This window comes from Pectinophora gossypiella, chromosome 7 (genome assembly GCF_024362695.1).
Source record: "Pectinophora gossypiella chromosome 7, ilPecGoss1.1, whole genome shotgun sequence".
NCBI classification, from domain to species: Eukaryota; Metazoa; Arthropoda; class Insecta; order Lepidoptera; family Gelechiidae; genus Pectinophora; species Pectinophora gossypiella.
The window spans coordinates 6,724,093-6,743,249 of record NC_065410.1 but is presented as its reverse complement, the minus strand read 5'-3'; the positions used below and the strand labels follow the sequence as shown (position 1 = coordinate 6,743,249).

Genomic DNA, 19,157 nt, shown 5'->3' with positions numbered 1-19,157 from the left:
TTAAAACCATAGACACACTTTTACATTTTAGCTAATCTGTGGTTCTGTTCTCTCTCAAATGTCTTTCGAGTGTGATTGGTAGGTGAACGTGTTTTCGCGCTGTAGTTTTTCATTAAAGTAACTGTGATATCGTTGTAATTTACCCATGTGATCATTTTCCGCGTCAAGATAAATGCTGTGAGCAGTATTTCTTCTATAAGACTTTAAATAGGCGTGTAAAATACTGTCCAGCGAAAGGATGCTGGTAAACTTTTAAATAGTTGGATGAGAACGTTATATTAGACTTTAGTCCAATAAGCCGATTTTAATTGGTGTTTGAATCCCATGGCAACCACAACATAACTGGTATAAAGTCCTCGTTCACTTGCTGCGACAATGTCGTTCAATTCCACGCTTGACGAGTTCTGTGGATCTAAATTTTGGGTAAGTAGGTCTTTGACCCTGTCAGTATTCTTATTGAAATCTACCTTATGTTACTAATAAAAAAGTTTTCTGTCGTGGACACTTTCATTCAGGGTGTGTGTCATTTCGAACATTTGTTTTTATTTTTTTGTGACTTCTTACATAAGATGTATGCAATAACTGGATAACGACAAAGTAGTTATTTAATTTATTTGAAAAATACCAGATAGGTTAATCATTCAGCATGTATTAAGGTCATAGGTACTGATACATTTTTTTACGACTAACCTTTTTTATTCTTAAAGGTAGGTAATGAGGGTTTTTGCAAATATTTTTAAACTGGTTTATTACATCAATTGGTTTTTTGTGCATGTTTCTCTGTGAGATTTGCAATGTCAAAGAATAAAGGGTGCCCCTAGTATGTCTGAACTGATCTACCCTACTTTCTAGCTAAAATAACACTGTTTTTTTTTTATGGAAAGTCAGTTTTAATGAAGGACTTTCTAGGCTACATTCTTCAACAAAAACAATACCCTTATAATTTCATGGATAACTGACATATGTTATAACTGTTTTTGGGTATAAATGATGACCCTTTCTATTACACCCAGGCACAAATACACCTTCACCTCCAATCCAATCACCCATTATTATTCTGATCATTGTAATCTTCTATATAATGTAATTATATAGCAGAGTAATGAGAAAATAGGTAAATATCACGTTAAAGCTGTAAACATCATCTAAATTTTTTTTTGGTGAAGGTAGCTTGGAAAATCTCTCATTGGATAATTCATATCAATGATGTCAAAAATCATACAAAGCTAGCTTTTGTTAATTGTAAATAATGTTTTACTCATAAATATATTTAAGTATTTTGTGTATCCATTTTGAATGTGAATACATACTTATAATTATGCTTGTGATAACATAATCTTACTAACTAAGCATCAAATAAAAGCAATGAAAAGGCCTATGGCATTGACAGCATTTGCATAACATTCTTTTTTAATTAGGTACACTGCAGATTTTCTTTTGTCATTGTTACATTACAAATATATCCTGGACATAAAATACACAATCCATTATTGCTAAAAATGAAATGAAAAAATGGAGTGGTTTGTCATATCTGTATAAGCTTTTGAAGGATGATTCATGTGTAATAATTATAATATTTACACAAGGGGTTGATCACCATCACTTGTAAACTTTATCTTACCTTCAGATAAATAATCTACCAAAAGCTGTGTGTTCTACTTCTGACAACTTGTGTTTTTGCTTAAATCACAGAGAATGGTGTGCTAAGATTATCCAGTACTGTATAATAGATTTCTCTATGCTTTTTTGGCGGCGAGGGTGTGCTCGCTAGCCACAAGTTGGTAGTGTGACTAGGGATCGACGATCCAACAGTATTGTGTTGGAAGTTGTATATATACGTCTTGCCGTGAAAACTTCGATACCGCGTTTCAGGACTGCTTGAAGACTGCATTATTGAATGTGGCGCCATCTGTTGCATGTGAGCGGAACTAGGTGGCCAACTAGTTGGGTCCGCTACATCACTCCCCCCCTCAGACCGGAGGTCGATTTAAGTGCTTCAGTGCTCTTCAGGAATGCCGTGTTGCCTGTACTCCCAGTGAGTCGGGAAGAGGTGTGTACGGCGTGGGTTGTGCTCCTGTCCACGGTGAGTCGGGATGGGGAGCTGCTCCTATCCGCGGTAAGTCGGGATTGTGGAGCCGGCGACTGGCGTGAGGCGAGAAGGCGGCCTGCCACGTGGAGCGCGTGCTCGACAGCGTGGTGTGGCAGTGGACCTCGTGTGCTGTGTCGCTGCTGCGTGCGGAGTGCCAGGTCCAGGCAGCTTGGGCAGCTGGTCATGGAACTGTAGATGCTCCGAAGTCCTGGTGTGGAGTGTCAGATGTCCAGGCAGCGTCTGTAGGCGGCTGGCAGGTGGACGTGCTGATGATGCTCCGACTGAAGGCTGATGATGAACGCCTGTTGAGGGTTGATGCGGGGTGATTGATGCTGGTGGCGGATGATGCAGGTGCGATGCAGTTGACTCCGACTCCCAGAAGGTGTAGGCAGGAAGTGTTCTGTCGAGGGTCACCAGTTTGGCGGCGAGGGTGTGCTGCCGCCAAAGGATGTTTTCGGGGTACCGAACTGAGCATAGTACCCCGCTAGCCACAAGTTGGTAGTGTGACTAGGGATCGACGATCCAACAGTATTGTGTTGGAAGTTGTATATATACGTCTTGCCGTGAAAACTTCGATACCGCGTTTCAGGACTGCTTGAAGACTGCATTATTGAATGTGGCGCCATCTGTTGCATGTGAGCGGAACTAGGTGGCCAACTAGTTGGGTCCGCTACACTTTATATGAAAGAAATAAATTGATGTATAAAAATAGCTATTATGGTATAATTATGCAATCATTCCCCATTTAATCACCAGAATATTTGTAGTTCTAGAATTTTTTTAGGTTCCCAAGTGTAATAAAACACAAAAGGTGAATCAGCATTAACATAAAATGTTATACTAGTTGTTTGCAATTGTTCCGCATTTGCCTCGCCTAGTTTCGCCTCGATTGAAAATTCCGCTTATGCCCCACATTTTATTCCTCTTTCGCCTCGAAAGTCATTTTTGTAAGTAAATTATTATTTTTTTCCTGTTTTGCCTCATTTTATGTACCTGTTTCGTCTCGCTTTTTTGTTTAAGCATTTTACTTCGACATTAGTACAGACAACCAAAAAAAAATTTATCACGAATATTTGAAAAAAAGAAACTTAGTAGTACTATTGTAGTAATCGATCTGTGATTCTGATTGTTATTTAATAATAAACACTTTTCTAAATATTGAAATAGTTTTATTTGTCTATAATTACTAAAAATATTTTTCTCTAATTCAAGAAAACAATTGTATACTTGTAAATAATACTCAACGCAATACATAAAAAGAATCACATCCAATTTAGTTTTGCTAACTGTACATTAAGTGATGTAGGAATGTGGGACGAAACAGGAAACAAATTTAAAAAGGGGCAAATGTGGAAGTTTTTAGAATGTGGGTCGAAAAAGCGGGGCAAATGCGGAACGAGAGGTTGTTTGGGACAGTCAGCAAACAAATATTGTTTGTTATTTAATTTAATATCTTATCACTAACAACCTATTTGTGTTTGAATTAAGTAAATATGAACATTACAATGGTTTTCATTATGTCTCAATGACAGATAGGTATTTTAGAATTCAGAATGCTGTTAGCCTTGCCCATCATAATATACAAAACTGAACTGTGTGTAACATGAGTTACCTACTAGGTATTTTAGAATTTGATTAATCAATAATATTGATGAATTATGTCCAAGTACCTTGAGTGAAAGGCAACTTAAGGGTGTAAGTTAGTTAATTATCATTGTCATTTAGTTTTTTTCAAGCTGATTATACAATATAGTACCATCAAGATCCACATTCTGAGAACTCATGGACATGACCATGACCCCAAGACATTTCCATAATAGATGTAAAATGTTAGTCAAAACCTGTTCTGTTCTGTAACACCACAGCACAAGCATCTTTACTTTAATGGTGCTCACAAAAGTTTTTTAATAAAATTCCAATTTTGCTTTTCCTTATTAAAGGCATAATGAAATTGTCATGAATTACATACTTAAGCTAAAGACTAAAATAATAAAAAGCACAATTTAATTGTATACTAAAGGGCTTATTATATTACCCGATTCGTCGGGCACGACGCGTCGGGTGTAGGTATAAAGTGTATAGCGAAATCGTGGCCCCGGGTGGGTCCCTATGTTTTATTATTCCAAGGCACTGCCCGATCCTGATGGATCGCGTAAAGTACCGCGTAATGGGCTTTTAACTGAAGCTTTTCGATTGACCTTTGCTTGTGTCATTCATTAGAGTCATTACAAAGCATAAAACCAGGCGCCAACTAAGTAACTAGGTACCTACCTGCCTTTCTACAATAAAAACTCCACCTTCGCTAAGCCCTACTCCTATTCGTTTTCTTCTACACGACACAGTTGTTGGGTAGTCTGTTTAACTTACGCGATATGTGGGCGAGCAAAATATATTTATAGTTTACCGTCTTATCTTTCTTACAACTTTGTGCAGGTATTTTGTGCATCGAAAACCCGAAACAATTTGTTAATTTTTATTTAATACTAGCGCAAGATGATTTTCTTCCAAGCGTTATCCCATTTTTCACAAGGTCCGCTTACTTAACCTGAAGATTTGACAGGTCCGGTTTTGTACAAAAGCGACTGCCTATGTGACCTTACAACCCGACTCACGCACCAGCCCAGTTACAGGATAGGTCACATACCTCTGAAAATACATTTCTCGACTATATGGGTTTCCTCACGATGTTTTCCTTCACCGCTGAGCACAGGATGATCATTTAACATCCAAACATGAATTAGAAACAAATTCGAAAATCTTTCGTTCGTGACCCGTGCTGGATTTGAACCTGTGACTTCACATTGAGAATCAAGCGTTCTTCCAACAAGGCTATAGCGCAAGATTCTTAAAATGTTAAAGAATAGTTTCATTGTACCTATGCTTACCGATGATTACACGCTATGCATTATAAAAAAACAATGCTTAACAGTAACTGAATCTAATCCATTATATTCGGGACATTGTAGGTACCTAAGTTAAAAAATAAGAAGGTAGGTAGAATAGTGTAGGTCTACTATCTCAGCCACTAAAATCACGATCGTCATCCCCCTTACATTATCCCGTTTTTCACAGGGTCCGCTTACCTCACCAGAAGATTTGACAGGTCCGGTTTTTACAGATGCGACTGCCTGTCTGACCTTCCGACCCGCGAAGGGAAAACCAGTCACATACCTCCGATAATTTCTAGTGAATGTGCGTTTCCTCTCGATGTTTTCCTTCATCGCTGAGCACGTGATAATCATTTATGATCCAAACATGAATTCGAAAACATATTCGACAGTCATTGGTTTAGGCCTGTGCTGGATTCGAACCTGGGACCTCAAAGTGAGAGGCAAGCGTTCTACAAACTGAGCTACCCCGGTTAAAATCACGATCAGTTTCTGTATTATTCTTTACAAACGACGAAGCGTAATGGGGAACAACCCAACAACGATGAATCATACTTTTAATATATCCAATAAAACAAATGACAATATTGCTATGTCTCATTGAAATTACAATGAATGTAGGTACTAATAACGCCAGTTGAAATAAGGATAGACTTAGAAGGTATATAATACCTATTACTTACGTACCATGTTGCTTATCATTCCGGGCGTGTCGTAGAGGTTGATTTACCTAAAGACCCTTATTACAGTACCGATCCATCGGGTGTAGGTATACAATGTAAGGCGAAATCGTGGCCACACCCTCCCGATGTGTTATTATTAGGTATCCATTAAATGTCTTATTAGGGTTGTCTAGGGCAGTATTCGCTATTTAGCGGCAGGATACATATTTTATGTTACAAATGCATACTATGCATAGCATTTAGGCTTAGGCGATGTGACTTTTTCCATTTCACCGAGATCAGTTATTATTAGTTTTGGTGTAAAGTGCGCTGTCATCGGCCTACAAGACTCGCACATATATCTATCTGCACTTGAGTTTGTTGATACAAAATATCACTCAGTTACAAAGAAGATAATCAACGAAAGAATGACTTGCACATTTTAGTACCTACCCATGACGACTCCGTACATATTTCACCATTATTTTAGGAATACTTAGTAGGTATTAAGTAGTCATTTGTATATGGTTTATTTGTTTATAATTTTCTGTTTAATTTTACAGGCAACAAGTATTATTTGCCTTAATATTCTATTCATACATTTAGCTTGCGGTTTTCTGTACCGTACAAATATTGTACATAGTAAACGTAACATTAAACGCCTATTGCACAATATTTCTTATCGCATCTTATCAGTAAAAAAACGGATGATAGGTAGGTATTATGGATGATGTAGGTAACTTATATTTGTTCTTAAGAGATCGACCACGATTGAATTTATTGTTACTTGTAACATTTAACGCTTCATTAAACAACCCATTTTTAATGCTTTCGATTAAAAATTAATATTACAATTGAGGTTGTTACCGATTTATGAAATTATGTTCACCACCTCACAGTAGAGCATCATGTTGCAGTATGACCTATCTCCTGCGGTTGTTGAAACGAGGGACCGCGAAGTTGTTTTTTAATATTTTAACCTTTTTGTGTTTTGCAGGACAGCAATCTCACCTGGTACACGGACAGCCCAGAACTCACGCCATGCTTCGAGAAGACAGTGTTAGTGTGGGTGCCATGCATCTACCTGTGGGTGTTCGCCTGTCTCGAGGCCTACTACATCCTCAACAGCAAAGAGCGGAACATACCCTGGAATATGCTGAACATCAGCAAACTCATCATCACGTTTCTCCTCATAGTACTTAAATTCGTGGACCTCGGCGTGACGGTCCACAGATCCTCCAAAGAGGATGAGGAAGAAGAAGTTTTCAATGCCGATTATTACTGCCCTATCATCAAACTGCTGACGTTTGTGAGTATGCGCATCAATGTATTCTTATTTGACCAGTACCATAAACTTCATTACTTCGTTGAAACCATTAGTCGTTCTTGACGTAATCATGTCAGTAGGACGACGTAGGTCTCAACAAGTCGTACAAATTGAATGCAAGCTAAAGCTTTTTACGTAATGAATCGTTTGGGGTCGCATTACAAACTCTTATTCATTAGTTTTGGAAAATGTCTTCATTACTTTGGAAAGTATTACGCACGCCTTTCACTTTGCGGTCGCAGATTCGAATCCAGCACAGGCCTAAACCAATGATTGTCTAATTTGTTTTCGAATTCATGTTTGGATCATAAATATTTATCACGTGCTCAGCGGTGAAAGAAAACATTGTGAGGAAACCCATTCCAAAAAAAATCATTTTCGGAAATTATGTGACTTAAATAAAAAACCTGTATTGGGCTGGTTTTCCCTTCGCGGGTTGGAAGATCAGACAACAGTCGCTTTTGTAAAAAACCGGACCTGTCATATCTTCAGGTTAGGTAAGCGGACCCTGTGAAAAACGGGATAATGCTAGGGAGATGATGCTCGCTTTGGAGAGTATTAAAACAAGCTATCACCCACGTGCTTGCTTAATACAGTCGACGAGCTGTCCTAATTTTTTTTTGGACAAAGATTTTCATCATTCGTTGACCCCGGCGCTTATTTTTACGTGGGTAACATTATCAAACATTTCCACATAACGGTGCGACTGCATTCGTACGCTGACCCGTCGTTGTAAACTCGCTAAATAAAGTAGAAAATTGTTATGAAAGGAGCTGTTTTTCAATGGAATGTATAAATGAAAATATTGTTGATTAGTTACCCATTTCGTGCTACAAAAGTTTAATGGTGGGTAGCTATGAAATTATCTATTCAATACTACTCAGTATTGTCAATTAGGCATAACAGCGCCCTCAATCTACGTCACTTGCCAAACTGTAAATCTGAAAACTCAACAGATTTTCAATCGTATTGATTTCAAATATTAAAATTGCATATTGTACAGAACTTATAGCCGGAGTTATCACTAACCAATCTCAATCATGCGAAATGTGCTTATTAGTCTTCGATTGAAAATAATTAATAGATTGCAAAAATGACATTTATGAGTTTATAAGCGCATAAGTATAATTTCTATAATATACTTATGCGTTATAGCTTAATTACAAGTATGCCGGATTCTTATCGTAATCCTATGGAGAATGAAAGCACAGATACGATTGTAAGTCATTCAGTAATCATTGCAGGATGAAACTGATAAATGTAATTGATGATTGTCAATCGGACATTATAATGTCTTTACAGTCTTCCGAGGATTATGATACCGCCGCCGAACTTGCCTTTGCAACTATCTTACGACTAGTTTCGGTACACTAACCCTTAAAGTGAGACCCATACAGCGGCTTTTTAAAAATCCAATTTGGAAGTGATTTTTTTTAACAAAAGTTCACAATAAGCTAGTTTCAATCTAAAAAAATGTGGTCTCTTTTCTACCCGCATTGAAATTAATTGAAGGAAATTGAGGTTAGGAATGTGATTTACAAATATGCACCTACAAGCAATATCGAGAGTGTAGGGGTCCTAAAATTCACGTGTCGCTTACGAAATACACATTAAGTAGGTAGTATTAATATATAATACCGAAAAATGATGACAAGTTAGTCAAAACTGTTACTGAACATCAATATTCTGTTCAGTCTCTGTCTTTTGCTATTATAAATAGGTAGGTAAGTATGTAACATAGCTTGACCAATAACTCCAATAATGATGCAGCGCCGAACGATAATAATCTTACTAAGATTCGAGGCCTGCATTGTTACTCAACTGGACTTACGATATATTATACCTATACGCCATCCATGTGTGTGAGTACCTTAGCCAAATTCATGTGTCCATATATTCCTAGCATCTACCTATTCACTGTCATCAAACGAGTTTTGACTGTGACCTTTATCCGTCGAAGCGTATAATCATTACGTAACACAAGACCATTATTTTTTGATTCATCTCTATTATCATGATTACTAGGGAACGCTAGAATCGTTATAAAACTTTATAAAAAGGTCTAAGTAGCTGCTTTAGGTGAGACACGAATTCACAAGGTAATGTTCTTTACTGTTTAAATCTATTTAAATATTTATGTTGAGAAAATGTAGTAAACTGGATGCACTTGTATGAAGTCGACTCTCATTATCTATTTAATGGTCTTTATCAGAATCCGTTTTAATTGAAGACCAACGGAGGCGCTGCGTTTATTAAACTCCATACCTTGTACAATGTACTGTACATATTAAGTATAGCTACCTAACTCAGATGTTGCGATAATTATGGGTTGGTCTTCATAAACAACTCAATGTAGGTACTAAAGTACGTTTATACTAGGATATTGATGACTTGCGTGTTATTATAACTCCTAACAACAAATACACTTATTTATCTCATACCCGGTAAATTTGTGGTAATCACAAAAAAAGGATTACATCACGAGCGGCTCAAATCAGCGCTGACAACTACGGTATTCTAAACGGATCTTTTGAGTTCCCGGCCTTCAGTTGCCGTGATTACGGCAATTTTAATAAAAAACCCTCAATAGAAAACCTGGTCGAGTGCAATCAGCGCGGAGTCTGGCAGCACAATGAAAATGTACACAGTATTTACGTGTAAACATAAATTACACCGCTCGCGTTGTTACGATACTGATATTTTACCTTGCCCTCATATTTTACGATCTTTTTTACAACAGATACCTATGTTCCATAATCTGATAGCTCTATCTATTAGATATTTAATTAATCAATATTAGCAAACAATGTTTAAACCGATGTACTTTGTTGTAGGCGTTATCAGCAACACTATTATACTACAACAGGAAGTATGGTATGAGAGCGTCGGGGGTGTTATTCTTCTTCTGGTTGCTGCTAGTGCTGGCGGGGTTGCCGCAAATGCGATCGGAGATCGTGGAACACAACCAGCTGGCGTACAATGAGAACGTACAATACAACTTCGTCAGCTACATGATATACTATCCCCTTATCGTGTTGATGTTTGTACTCAATTGTTTCGCCGATCTGCCGCCGAGAGACTCGCCTTACCAGTATGAAAAGGTAATTCTTATAATTGTACTCGCAGCACTCACACGTTCGACTTACCTCGTCCGCTATTATTGATGACCTTGAACTTTTAACAGTTGTATAAATACACATTTAAATAAACACTAGAATCCAGAATTATTATTTGTTAGTGTGTTCTGTCTAAAAGGCACTACACGATATCTTGGAAGAAGTTGTGACTAATGTCACCTTTGAATTGCATTATATTTGTGAATGTGTCACCAAGCTAACCAAGTAAACCATGAGACGTCTTCCTCTAGAATCAATGTCCAGAGAGCTCATCAGGGTTCCCTAGTCGGTTGATGTTCAGCTGGTTTGACCCGCTGGCGTTGACCGGCTTCCGACGGAGTCTCACGGAAAGTGACCTATGGGCTCTCAACCCTCCGGACTCCTCAAAAGAAGTAGTGCCCAGATTCGACAAATTCTGGCACAGAACTCTCAAGAAACGAGAAGCGTAAGTAAACTCTTGAGTTTCTTAATATTTATGCATTTTATGCTTAGCAGTTTCATTTATTAAGGTCAGTTTAGTCAAAATGTTTTACTTACATGCAGGCTTCCTTTTATCAAAGAATAGGCTAGTTTCCAACTAATCGGGGAGTCATAAAGGGTATGAAAAGGGGCTATAAAAATCGTGGCGCGCGATAACTGAATTCCACGTGAACATGGTCACGGGTGGAAGGCTAGTCTATCTATATAATTATTAATTATCATAGTAAGTAACGTAGTAGTAGCTTTGTTATATGACGCAATAGCAGCAAGAAGCCTGCAACTTTTTATTTATTCTATGGAGGTTACGATAATCAACGTCGACCTTTGATGACCGGCTCAAGAACACACTCATTTACATGCAGGAACTCGTAGTGCAGGGTTCAGATTATCCGTATTTTTTACGACATCAACAAACTATACATAGTCAGTAGGGTATCGGAAAGCTTACCTACCTTATGTAGGTATATTTTTTGTACCTTCTATGTTTATTTTCAATGCGACGAGATAAACATAACCATTGCACACACAGAAAATACTTAAAGAATGCAATAGACGGCCTTAATGCTAATTTCTTCCAGGCAGTATTAAAAGTTGAAAGTACATTAGCGCCGATTCTTGCAGAGAACAACTTAATTTGATTGTTCTAACACTAGCTCTAGTTATCTCTTGCTATTTATTTAAATAAATGTCAATTTGGTACACTGGTTTGCTTCTCAAACCGAGAACGCCGATTCGAACTCCGGTACCAGAGTTACACCGACTAGTTATTCATTTACCTAAATTGCAGTTTTCACTAACACAGTTGTATCGACCATTATAGACGGCGATACGGCTGACCACCTATCGCGTTGGTCTACCTCTGACTACCCCATTGGGATATAGTCGAGAACTTGTGTTATGTTATGAAAGACTGGACAGGTCTCTGCCCAGCAGTGGGTCATATACAAGCTAATCCATGTATGTATTTTTAATGGTAGCGGGTCAGTACTACTTATTCAGTGGCGGAGGACAGGAGTCCTGGTACGACTTTGAAATAAACTTCTCTAGGCGCCATCCCATTCGCGTCAGATAGAGTACTGCGGAAGGCAAGATTCCCATCCACTGCCCTATTTTTTCCTAGAAAAGTAGTATGGAGAATGTACGCCGACAAGAGCGTGGCTCTTAAATTAGTGATGGGGTTTTTTTAACAGCCTCCGTGGTCTAGTGGTTAGAGCGTTAGGCTCACGATCTGAAGGTCCGGGTTCGATTCCCGACGGGGACATTGTCGAAATCACTTTGTGAGATTGTCCTTTGTTTGGTAAGGACTTTTCAGGCTTGAATCACCTGATTGTCCGAAAAAGTAAGACGATTCCGTGCTTCGGAGGGCGCGTTAAGCCGTTGGTCCCGACTATTAGCCGTAAAAACACCTCCACCAACCCGCATTGGAGCAGCGTGGTGGAGTATGCTCCATACCCCCTCCGGTTGTTGGAGGGGAGGCCTGTGCCCAACAGTGGGACGCATATAGGCAATTTATGTATGTTATGTATGTTTTTTTTTATGATGTGTCAGTGGCAGCGGCGCCAAAGCGACGTACAGCAAGACCTCGGCGAGCGTAAACTTCAAGCCGGAGAGCGAGCGGAAGCCCGCGTCCATCCTGCCGGCGCTGTGCCTCGCCTTCGGAGGACAGTTCTTCTTCGGAGCCCTTCTCAAACTCATCAACGATGTCCTCATGTTCCTCTCGCCGCAACTGCTCAAGTGAGACATACTTTTATTTCCACACATACGTAAACTCACGCACATAAACCCTAATGGAGTGGAACTACAAGCAATCAAATGACAACTTGCAGCCAATCAGGGACCTTCCCAGGCTACGTTCCTCAAAAACAATATAGATGGCGCTGTACAGATTTTCCTTCGTTTAACCTACTAATTACATAGATAACAGAGATATGCATCTTTTATCTTTGTTTTTAGGTATAAATGATCACCCTTTTTATTACACCCAGGCACAATTATTACATCTTCCACCCATTATTCTTCTGATCAAAATAAAGACAAACAATATCGTGAAAATTCTACTTGGAATTAACTCAGAATCATGGTCTGAATCATCCCCCTCAATATTCGTTACGATGTCACTGACACCATCTATATAATGTAATAAAAACAATCTATTTTCTATATAAATAACAGCCTGTAACTATTAAGAATAACTTGGATATCTAATAGTGACTTCTATGAATTTCGCGAACGAGCAATGATATAAGTCAATCTCCTTTGATAAACCATTCAGTATTCGGATTGCTTTGGTAAGTGGGGCATATTTAAGCGCATTATAATACGTATAATGGCCCCGATTCCTGTCATTTTCTTGAAAATGTTATACCTGTTTTTTTCTTATCGACCGAAAAGAAAATAATTTTAGAATGAAAGAATAACCCGGGCGAATAAAATGGCCATCTCGCTCATATGCAATCCGTATGACATGTGCTGTCAACTTAATTATGTCGGGTTATTGGCCAATATAACATTTTGGAAGGGCTTTTTAAAGTTCTGCCTAAAATTGAAGTGTTCCAATAATTTATGCATGTCGATTACCCGTCCCTTTCGTTTTCGGTGGATAAGAAAATGACAGCTATGACTTAAAATAAAGTTAGATGTTGTGTACCGGCATCAGCACTATTATATAACTAAATATAGCGTATAAGCTTCTGAGGATATAACTGATTGGAGGAAAATCATTATTTGTAAGAAAAACACTCCATTAACACACGCACACTACATGTGCATATGTTGTACTACTTGGAATGCAATAAATAATTCAGTAAGTATTGAGTATTAAACTTGAAATACGGAATCCATTGATCACACGGCGTTCGTAAAGTGATCTGTGTCACATTCATTACGTCAATTCGTCGCCCTATATATGGTTACCCACATGGGTCGCTCCACACGAGAGTCCACAAAATATAGGATATTATCAATTAGAGGAAAATTGTTAATTCTGAAGAAAACCACAGATACGGAATCTATACATAAATCGATTATGAAATTTGTTGGCAATATTGTAGTTTCCAACTAGTCAAATCAGTTACTTTTTACTAAACGTCAAAACACGATATTACTATGGAATTTGTATGAAAAAGCACACTGTGACGTCATAGAAAAACGTGATAAAATGTCGGTTTTCTTATTACGTTTTTCTTGACTAAAATTCGTAAATCAGTTAAATAGAAAAAAGAAAATGCTTTTCGTTAGTTTTAGACCTGTCTTTATTTAGTAATCAGAATTTTATAATTTATCTTTAACCTAGTACACGAGCCAATTATTGTTATTTAATAAGAACATACATGTTCTATGTATATTATTTATTGCTTTAAAATACAAAGGAACTTTACACATAATTTATCCTACACATTATATTACATAGTTCCTATATGTCTGATTAAGGTAAAAAAATATGTTTGTTCAAGCTCATCCTCTTGTCATAAATAAATGAAGGAATGAAACGTATATTACTAATGTTTTTTGTTTAATAGGTGTATTATGTTGTTCCAGGCTCCTTATAGGTTTCGTAGAAAGCAAGCAACCGCTATGGAAAGGCTACTTCTACGCCGTATGTTTGTTAGCCTGTGCCTCAGTACAAACTATGCTACTTGCGCACTACTTCACAAGAATGTACCTTGTGGGCATGAGAATAAGGACTGCCCTCACTAGCGCCATTTACAGGAAATCACTTAGAATGTCCAATGCAGCCAGAAAGGAATCTACTGTCGGAGAAATTGTTAATTTAATGTCAGTCGACGCACAGAGGTGAGATACCTTGAAATATATTTTTATCTAATCTAATCTAGCCTGTGAGAAACTGCTACTGCATGAAGGCTTACCTTGCTGCTACCTTCCATTTTTCGTTCGTCTTTCCAGTCCCTCGGATAGGCGTCAAGGTCATGCTATCTCTTTCGGGGTCTTCCACGATGCTATGTTCATTTTGAGCCACCCCAATGACTGACGATCCCCAACTATCCCCTAAGGTGCATTTTTCTATATGGTGGCGGTCATCAGTCTGCAGTAATTTTGCCCAAATAATAGTCGAGCGGACCGCAGGCCGAAACATCTTCGTACTTTTAAATAAATAGATAAACCATATTTAGTCACTAAGGCGTAGCAGATGATAATAGTTATAACTGATATAGATAAGATGGCCCTGATGTGTCAATTTACTGTCGGACGGAGAAATTATTGAATACCCAAAATACAAATTCATTTAAGTATGTATGTATAATAAAAATTCTACTAACGACAACAGTATACTATTCATCAATGTATTTATACAGTTATAATAGCACGAGATTTATTTCTGAAGCGTGTAATCAAAGCTTTTGGGTTACCAAAAGTGAGCGCGACACAGCTCCCTCTAGGAAGACTTATCATCTCCCTAGCATTATCCCGTTTTTCACAGGGTCTGCTTACCTTACCTGAAGATTTGACAGCTCTGGTTTTTTACAGAAACGACTGCCTGTCTGACCTTCCAACCCGCGAAGGGAAAACTAACTCAATACAGGTTAAGGTCACATATCTCCGAAAATGCATTTCTCGAGAATGTGGGTTTCCTCACGATGTTTTCCTTCACAGCTGAGCACGTGATAATCATTTATGATCCAAACATGAATTAGAAATCAAATTCGACAATCATTGGTTTAGGCCTGTGCTGGATTCGAAACTGCGACCCCAAAGTGAGAGGCAAGCGTTCTACCGACTGGGCTACCACGGATCTTCTAGCAAGACTTTTATGTGCCTATTTATAACATTATATTTTATACATTTGAATGTAACGAAAAACATTCATATTTATTCCAGATTCCTTGAGTTGACCGCGTATTTGAATATGATATGGTCGGCTCCGTTACAAATAGCTCTTGCCTTGTTCTTCTTGTGGGGCATCCTCGGGCCCTCAGTACTAGCCGGGCTGGCTGTCATGATAGTGCTTATCCCGGTAAACGGCCTCATCGCCAACAGGGTAAAAACTCTTCAAATCAACCAGATGAAGTACAAAGACGAAAGAGTCAAACTCATGAACGAGGTGCTCAATGGCATTAAGGTGCGTATCGATTTTCAGGACAAGATAGGTGTTATCGTGACGTCATTGTGCACAAATAACTTGCGCTATTGTAATCGTAATGTAGCTAAAGTAAATAGAAGATTTTTATCTTTAAAACACACCTATCGCGATGTTTACCCTGTTCAAATACTACATGGAGATCATAATTAAACATTTCCCGCTCTAGATAGTTTAGCAAACATAAGATAACTCATAACAAACACTACTGAAAATTGAATTAATTTCGTTTCCAGGTACTTAAAATGTATGCTTGGGAGCCAAGCTTCGAGGACCAAATACTTAAAATCAGAAACAAAGAAATGAATGTTTTGAAGCAAGCCGCTTATCTCAACTCTGCCACGTCATTTATATGGTCATGCGCACCATTCTTGGTAAGTGTTAGCATTCAAAAACAAACTGAATATTATTTTATGTTCACGTGTTAATGTTTATATACGATAGATAATGTTTATATGATGATTACGTAGCCGAGAAAATTAATTTATTATCTTCACTCTCAGTGCACTGATGATAAGTGATAACAGTGTCCATTGGCGTAACATAATCTGTACATAACATAAAATATAAATATCCCACTGCTGGGCACAAGCCTCCCCTCAATCAAGCGGAGGGGGTATAGAGCATACTCCACCACGCTGCTCACTGCGGGTTGGTTGAGCCATGTCAGCGGCCTTTGGCGGTTCAATAATAACCCTGACACCAGGGTTGTAGGATTGGTAATCTACCTCACAACCCATAGGATAGAAGAAGACTGCGGGTTGGTGTTCTTTTTACCTGTAGAAGTAAATAAAGAAGAAATCCGGTTACGATACAAAAATCAGCTTCAAGATTAATCGTAATTACTAATAAAGAGATCTCATTGACAAAATCAATTCTCCACTGTATTGACTAAATCCAGGCTTGCACAAGTATATGAATAGAATAGAAATTGTTCATTATAAAAGAACACACAAAAACAACACATTAACATCATTTAAAATTTTCACAAAACAATTACAAAAAAGCAAAAAGGATGGTCGTGGAAATGAAAATAAAGTGGTGGTGGACGTCCTGAAATAAAAGGACGTCACTCAGTACAAGTCGCGGCGCGAATCCGAGTATGGACCCTGTTGGGTGAGCCACGAACGTCATATTCCATAAATATGCGTTAATAGTGTATAAGTCGCAGATATTCGCAGCACTATTATTGATGTCTTTATAAGAAAGAGTAAGATTTATGTTATCTTATTTGAGTATTGCCATAATAATTATCGCTGTCGTAGATGCAATCGAATAATGAATTACTTATATATTGCCTGCGATAACAGTAATCGTTCATGTTTAAATAAATTTATCTGTTACCGACTTATTGACATAATAATGTTCATATTGATTATCCATTGTGTAAACTGATTTTTACAACCTTCTTTATAGATAAAAGCAGCTGATTAGATTCTTAAATACTTTAATGCTTAGTAAAATGAATGGATTATTGTTCTCAGCTGTGCATTAAATTGGTTATCTTTAGAATCATAAAAAGCGTCCAGATTGGACATATCTTGTGTGTACGCATACGTGGTTTATGTTCAATATTAGCCTCCGATGCGCCTACAATTCCTCATTTGCCCATTGTGTTGGATGCGCAGGCCATGACGACTTTGTTGCTAATACCGTATCTGCTTCCTATGAGTAACTGACAACAAAACGTTCTTTTGAACGATACGAGTGCAAGTACTTTTTGGATTTCTTAGATTGTTACAAACAAACAATTGTGTTATACAATTTACATTTATTGTACTTATCAATACTTATCATACAAAAAGCACTAACATGTGAAGAATCCAAATGTTCGCAAATTTAATAGAACAATGGCGTGCATAATATTATGGATTGTTAAAATTTTCAACGCCGTGGGAAAACTTTTGTTACTACTCGTAATAATACTTCTAGATTTATAATACAAACGAGTTCATACGACATTATACAGATTCGTCATTATTGTACTAATATTATTGAATGATGAAAAATCACAAGTATGGCATAGCGCGATGCTTAAAGAGTGTGCTTTTATTATTATTATTTTATTTTATTTATTTCAGTTTAGGTGACAATAGTTACATGTATGTAATACTACGTATGCAAAGAGTTACAAAGCAAGAAAGGGCTAAAGAGGAGATAAATTGATATTGAAATGTCCATGTAAATGTTTCTGTTCAAGGTGACCTTCCTCACGTTCTTCACATACGTGATATCCGACCCCGACAACAATATCCTGACGGCTGAAAAGATTTTCGTGTCAATGTCCCTGTTTTTCACAATGAATTTGCCGTTAGGACTGCTGCCACTGATCGTGGTGTCGGTCGTTGAGGTAGAACCGACATTCCCACCTCAACACTCAGAGGCTATGGTTCTTTCTCTATACGCCAACATACTAACACTCATTCATTACGAGAGACAAACGAGCCCCAAACTTTAGGTTGTATCTATAGCTACTCTCGACACACTTAGATAAACTTAGCATTATCGAGATATCAAACCAAGTTGATGGTTCTTCATACAAATGGAAATTCGAGTAGCTATCGCTACAATGTAAATCTGTAGTTTGACAAGTTTTCATAGAATGCGCGAGATAATGTTGCGGTTTCTTCGATATTTTAGTCGTGTGTACGTAATAATATCTCCAATATAATCGAATTGTGGAGTTTTATTGCAAAATGTGATTAAAATATCGATGATAACATTGGCATTCAGTGTTAACTTGTCAGGTTACTCGACAGTCCAGCGTTTCAAATGCATGAGTTTGAAGCTAATCCAGTGGTATGGTCTCTAGGTGTCGCTGATGTCGTTTGGCTGTTTCGTATTGGTAAACGATACAGAAGTGCTGGACTCTAAGCGGGCTTTCGTAGCGTTGTCTCTTTTCAACATTCTGCGTTTTCCACTATCCATGCTGCCTAATGTTATATCGAATGTTGTACAAGTAAGTTATTTCAAGTATTTTTATGTGTGTTGTTATTGTAGCTTTGTTGCGGAGAGTAGAATTTAATGGGAAATAACTAATAGAGTATATCCGGGAGTTCGAATGGGTGAGTTTATCGATGATCTCGTCTGTTATATGTAATGTTTTCGCGTAAGGCGTAAATATTTTAAACAGATGTAAATATAACACTAGATAGCCTGACATAAAAATTCGATAAATTTATTTGAATGCCTTCACGTAAACATGTTTTCATTTAATATTTCTGAAGCAAAAATCTAACACAGCTTATATTGTAACTGCTTTTGGTTGAAGTGACTGCGCTTAAATATATAATAAACCCTTTGGTGATGGAAATGTCGTTTAATTTATGACTAATGACAAATGGTAAAAGAAAACAAGTCATAAAATCTTACAGTTTAAATATAAATATAAAAAATATAAGAATAGTTTGTTTTGCTTTAGTTCATGTAAATGTTTCTGTAACTAACAATGTGCAAAATGTATTTCAAAGTTTTAATAAAAATTGTTTCATGTTCTAATA

General features: G+C 37.6%; 1 protein-coding gene across 4 annotated transcripts in view; it reads left to right on the top strand.

The window, feature by feature from the left end:
* Positions 1 to 46: 46 nt before the first annotated feature.
* LOC126367983 (multidrug resistance-associated protein 1) overlaps positions 47 to 19,157 on the top strand; it is a 39,774-nt gene continuing 20,663 nt past the window's right edge. The window contains exons 1-9 of one of the 4 annotated variants that reach the window (XM_050011802.1): positions 47 to 423; positions 6,637 to 6,948; positions 9,801 to 10,067; positions 10,334 to 10,527; positions 12,111 to 12,296; positions 14,100 to 14,354; positions 15,399 to 15,639; positions 15,894 to 16,031; positions 18,470 to 18,616. In XM_050011802.1, the coding sequence (XP_049867759.1) occupies positions 376 to 423; positions 6,637 to 6,948; positions 9,801 to 10,067; positions 10,334 to 10,527; positions 12,111 to 12,296; positions 14,100 to 14,354; positions 15,399 to 15,639; positions 15,894 to 16,031; positions 18,470 to 18,616 (1,788 nt within the window). In that variant the 5' untranslated portion in view covers positions 47 to 375. Of the gene's footprint in view, positions 424 to 6,636; positions 6,949 to 9,800; positions 10,068 to 10,333; positions 10,528 to 12,110; positions 12,297 to 14,099; positions 14,355 to 15,398; positions 15,640 to 15,893; positions 16,032 to 17,857; positions 18,008 to 18,469; positions 18,617 to 19,157 lie in introns of all 4 variants that reach the window. The other 3 variants (XM_050011801.1, XM_050011800.1, XM_050011799.1) reach the window with 3 other exon arrangements.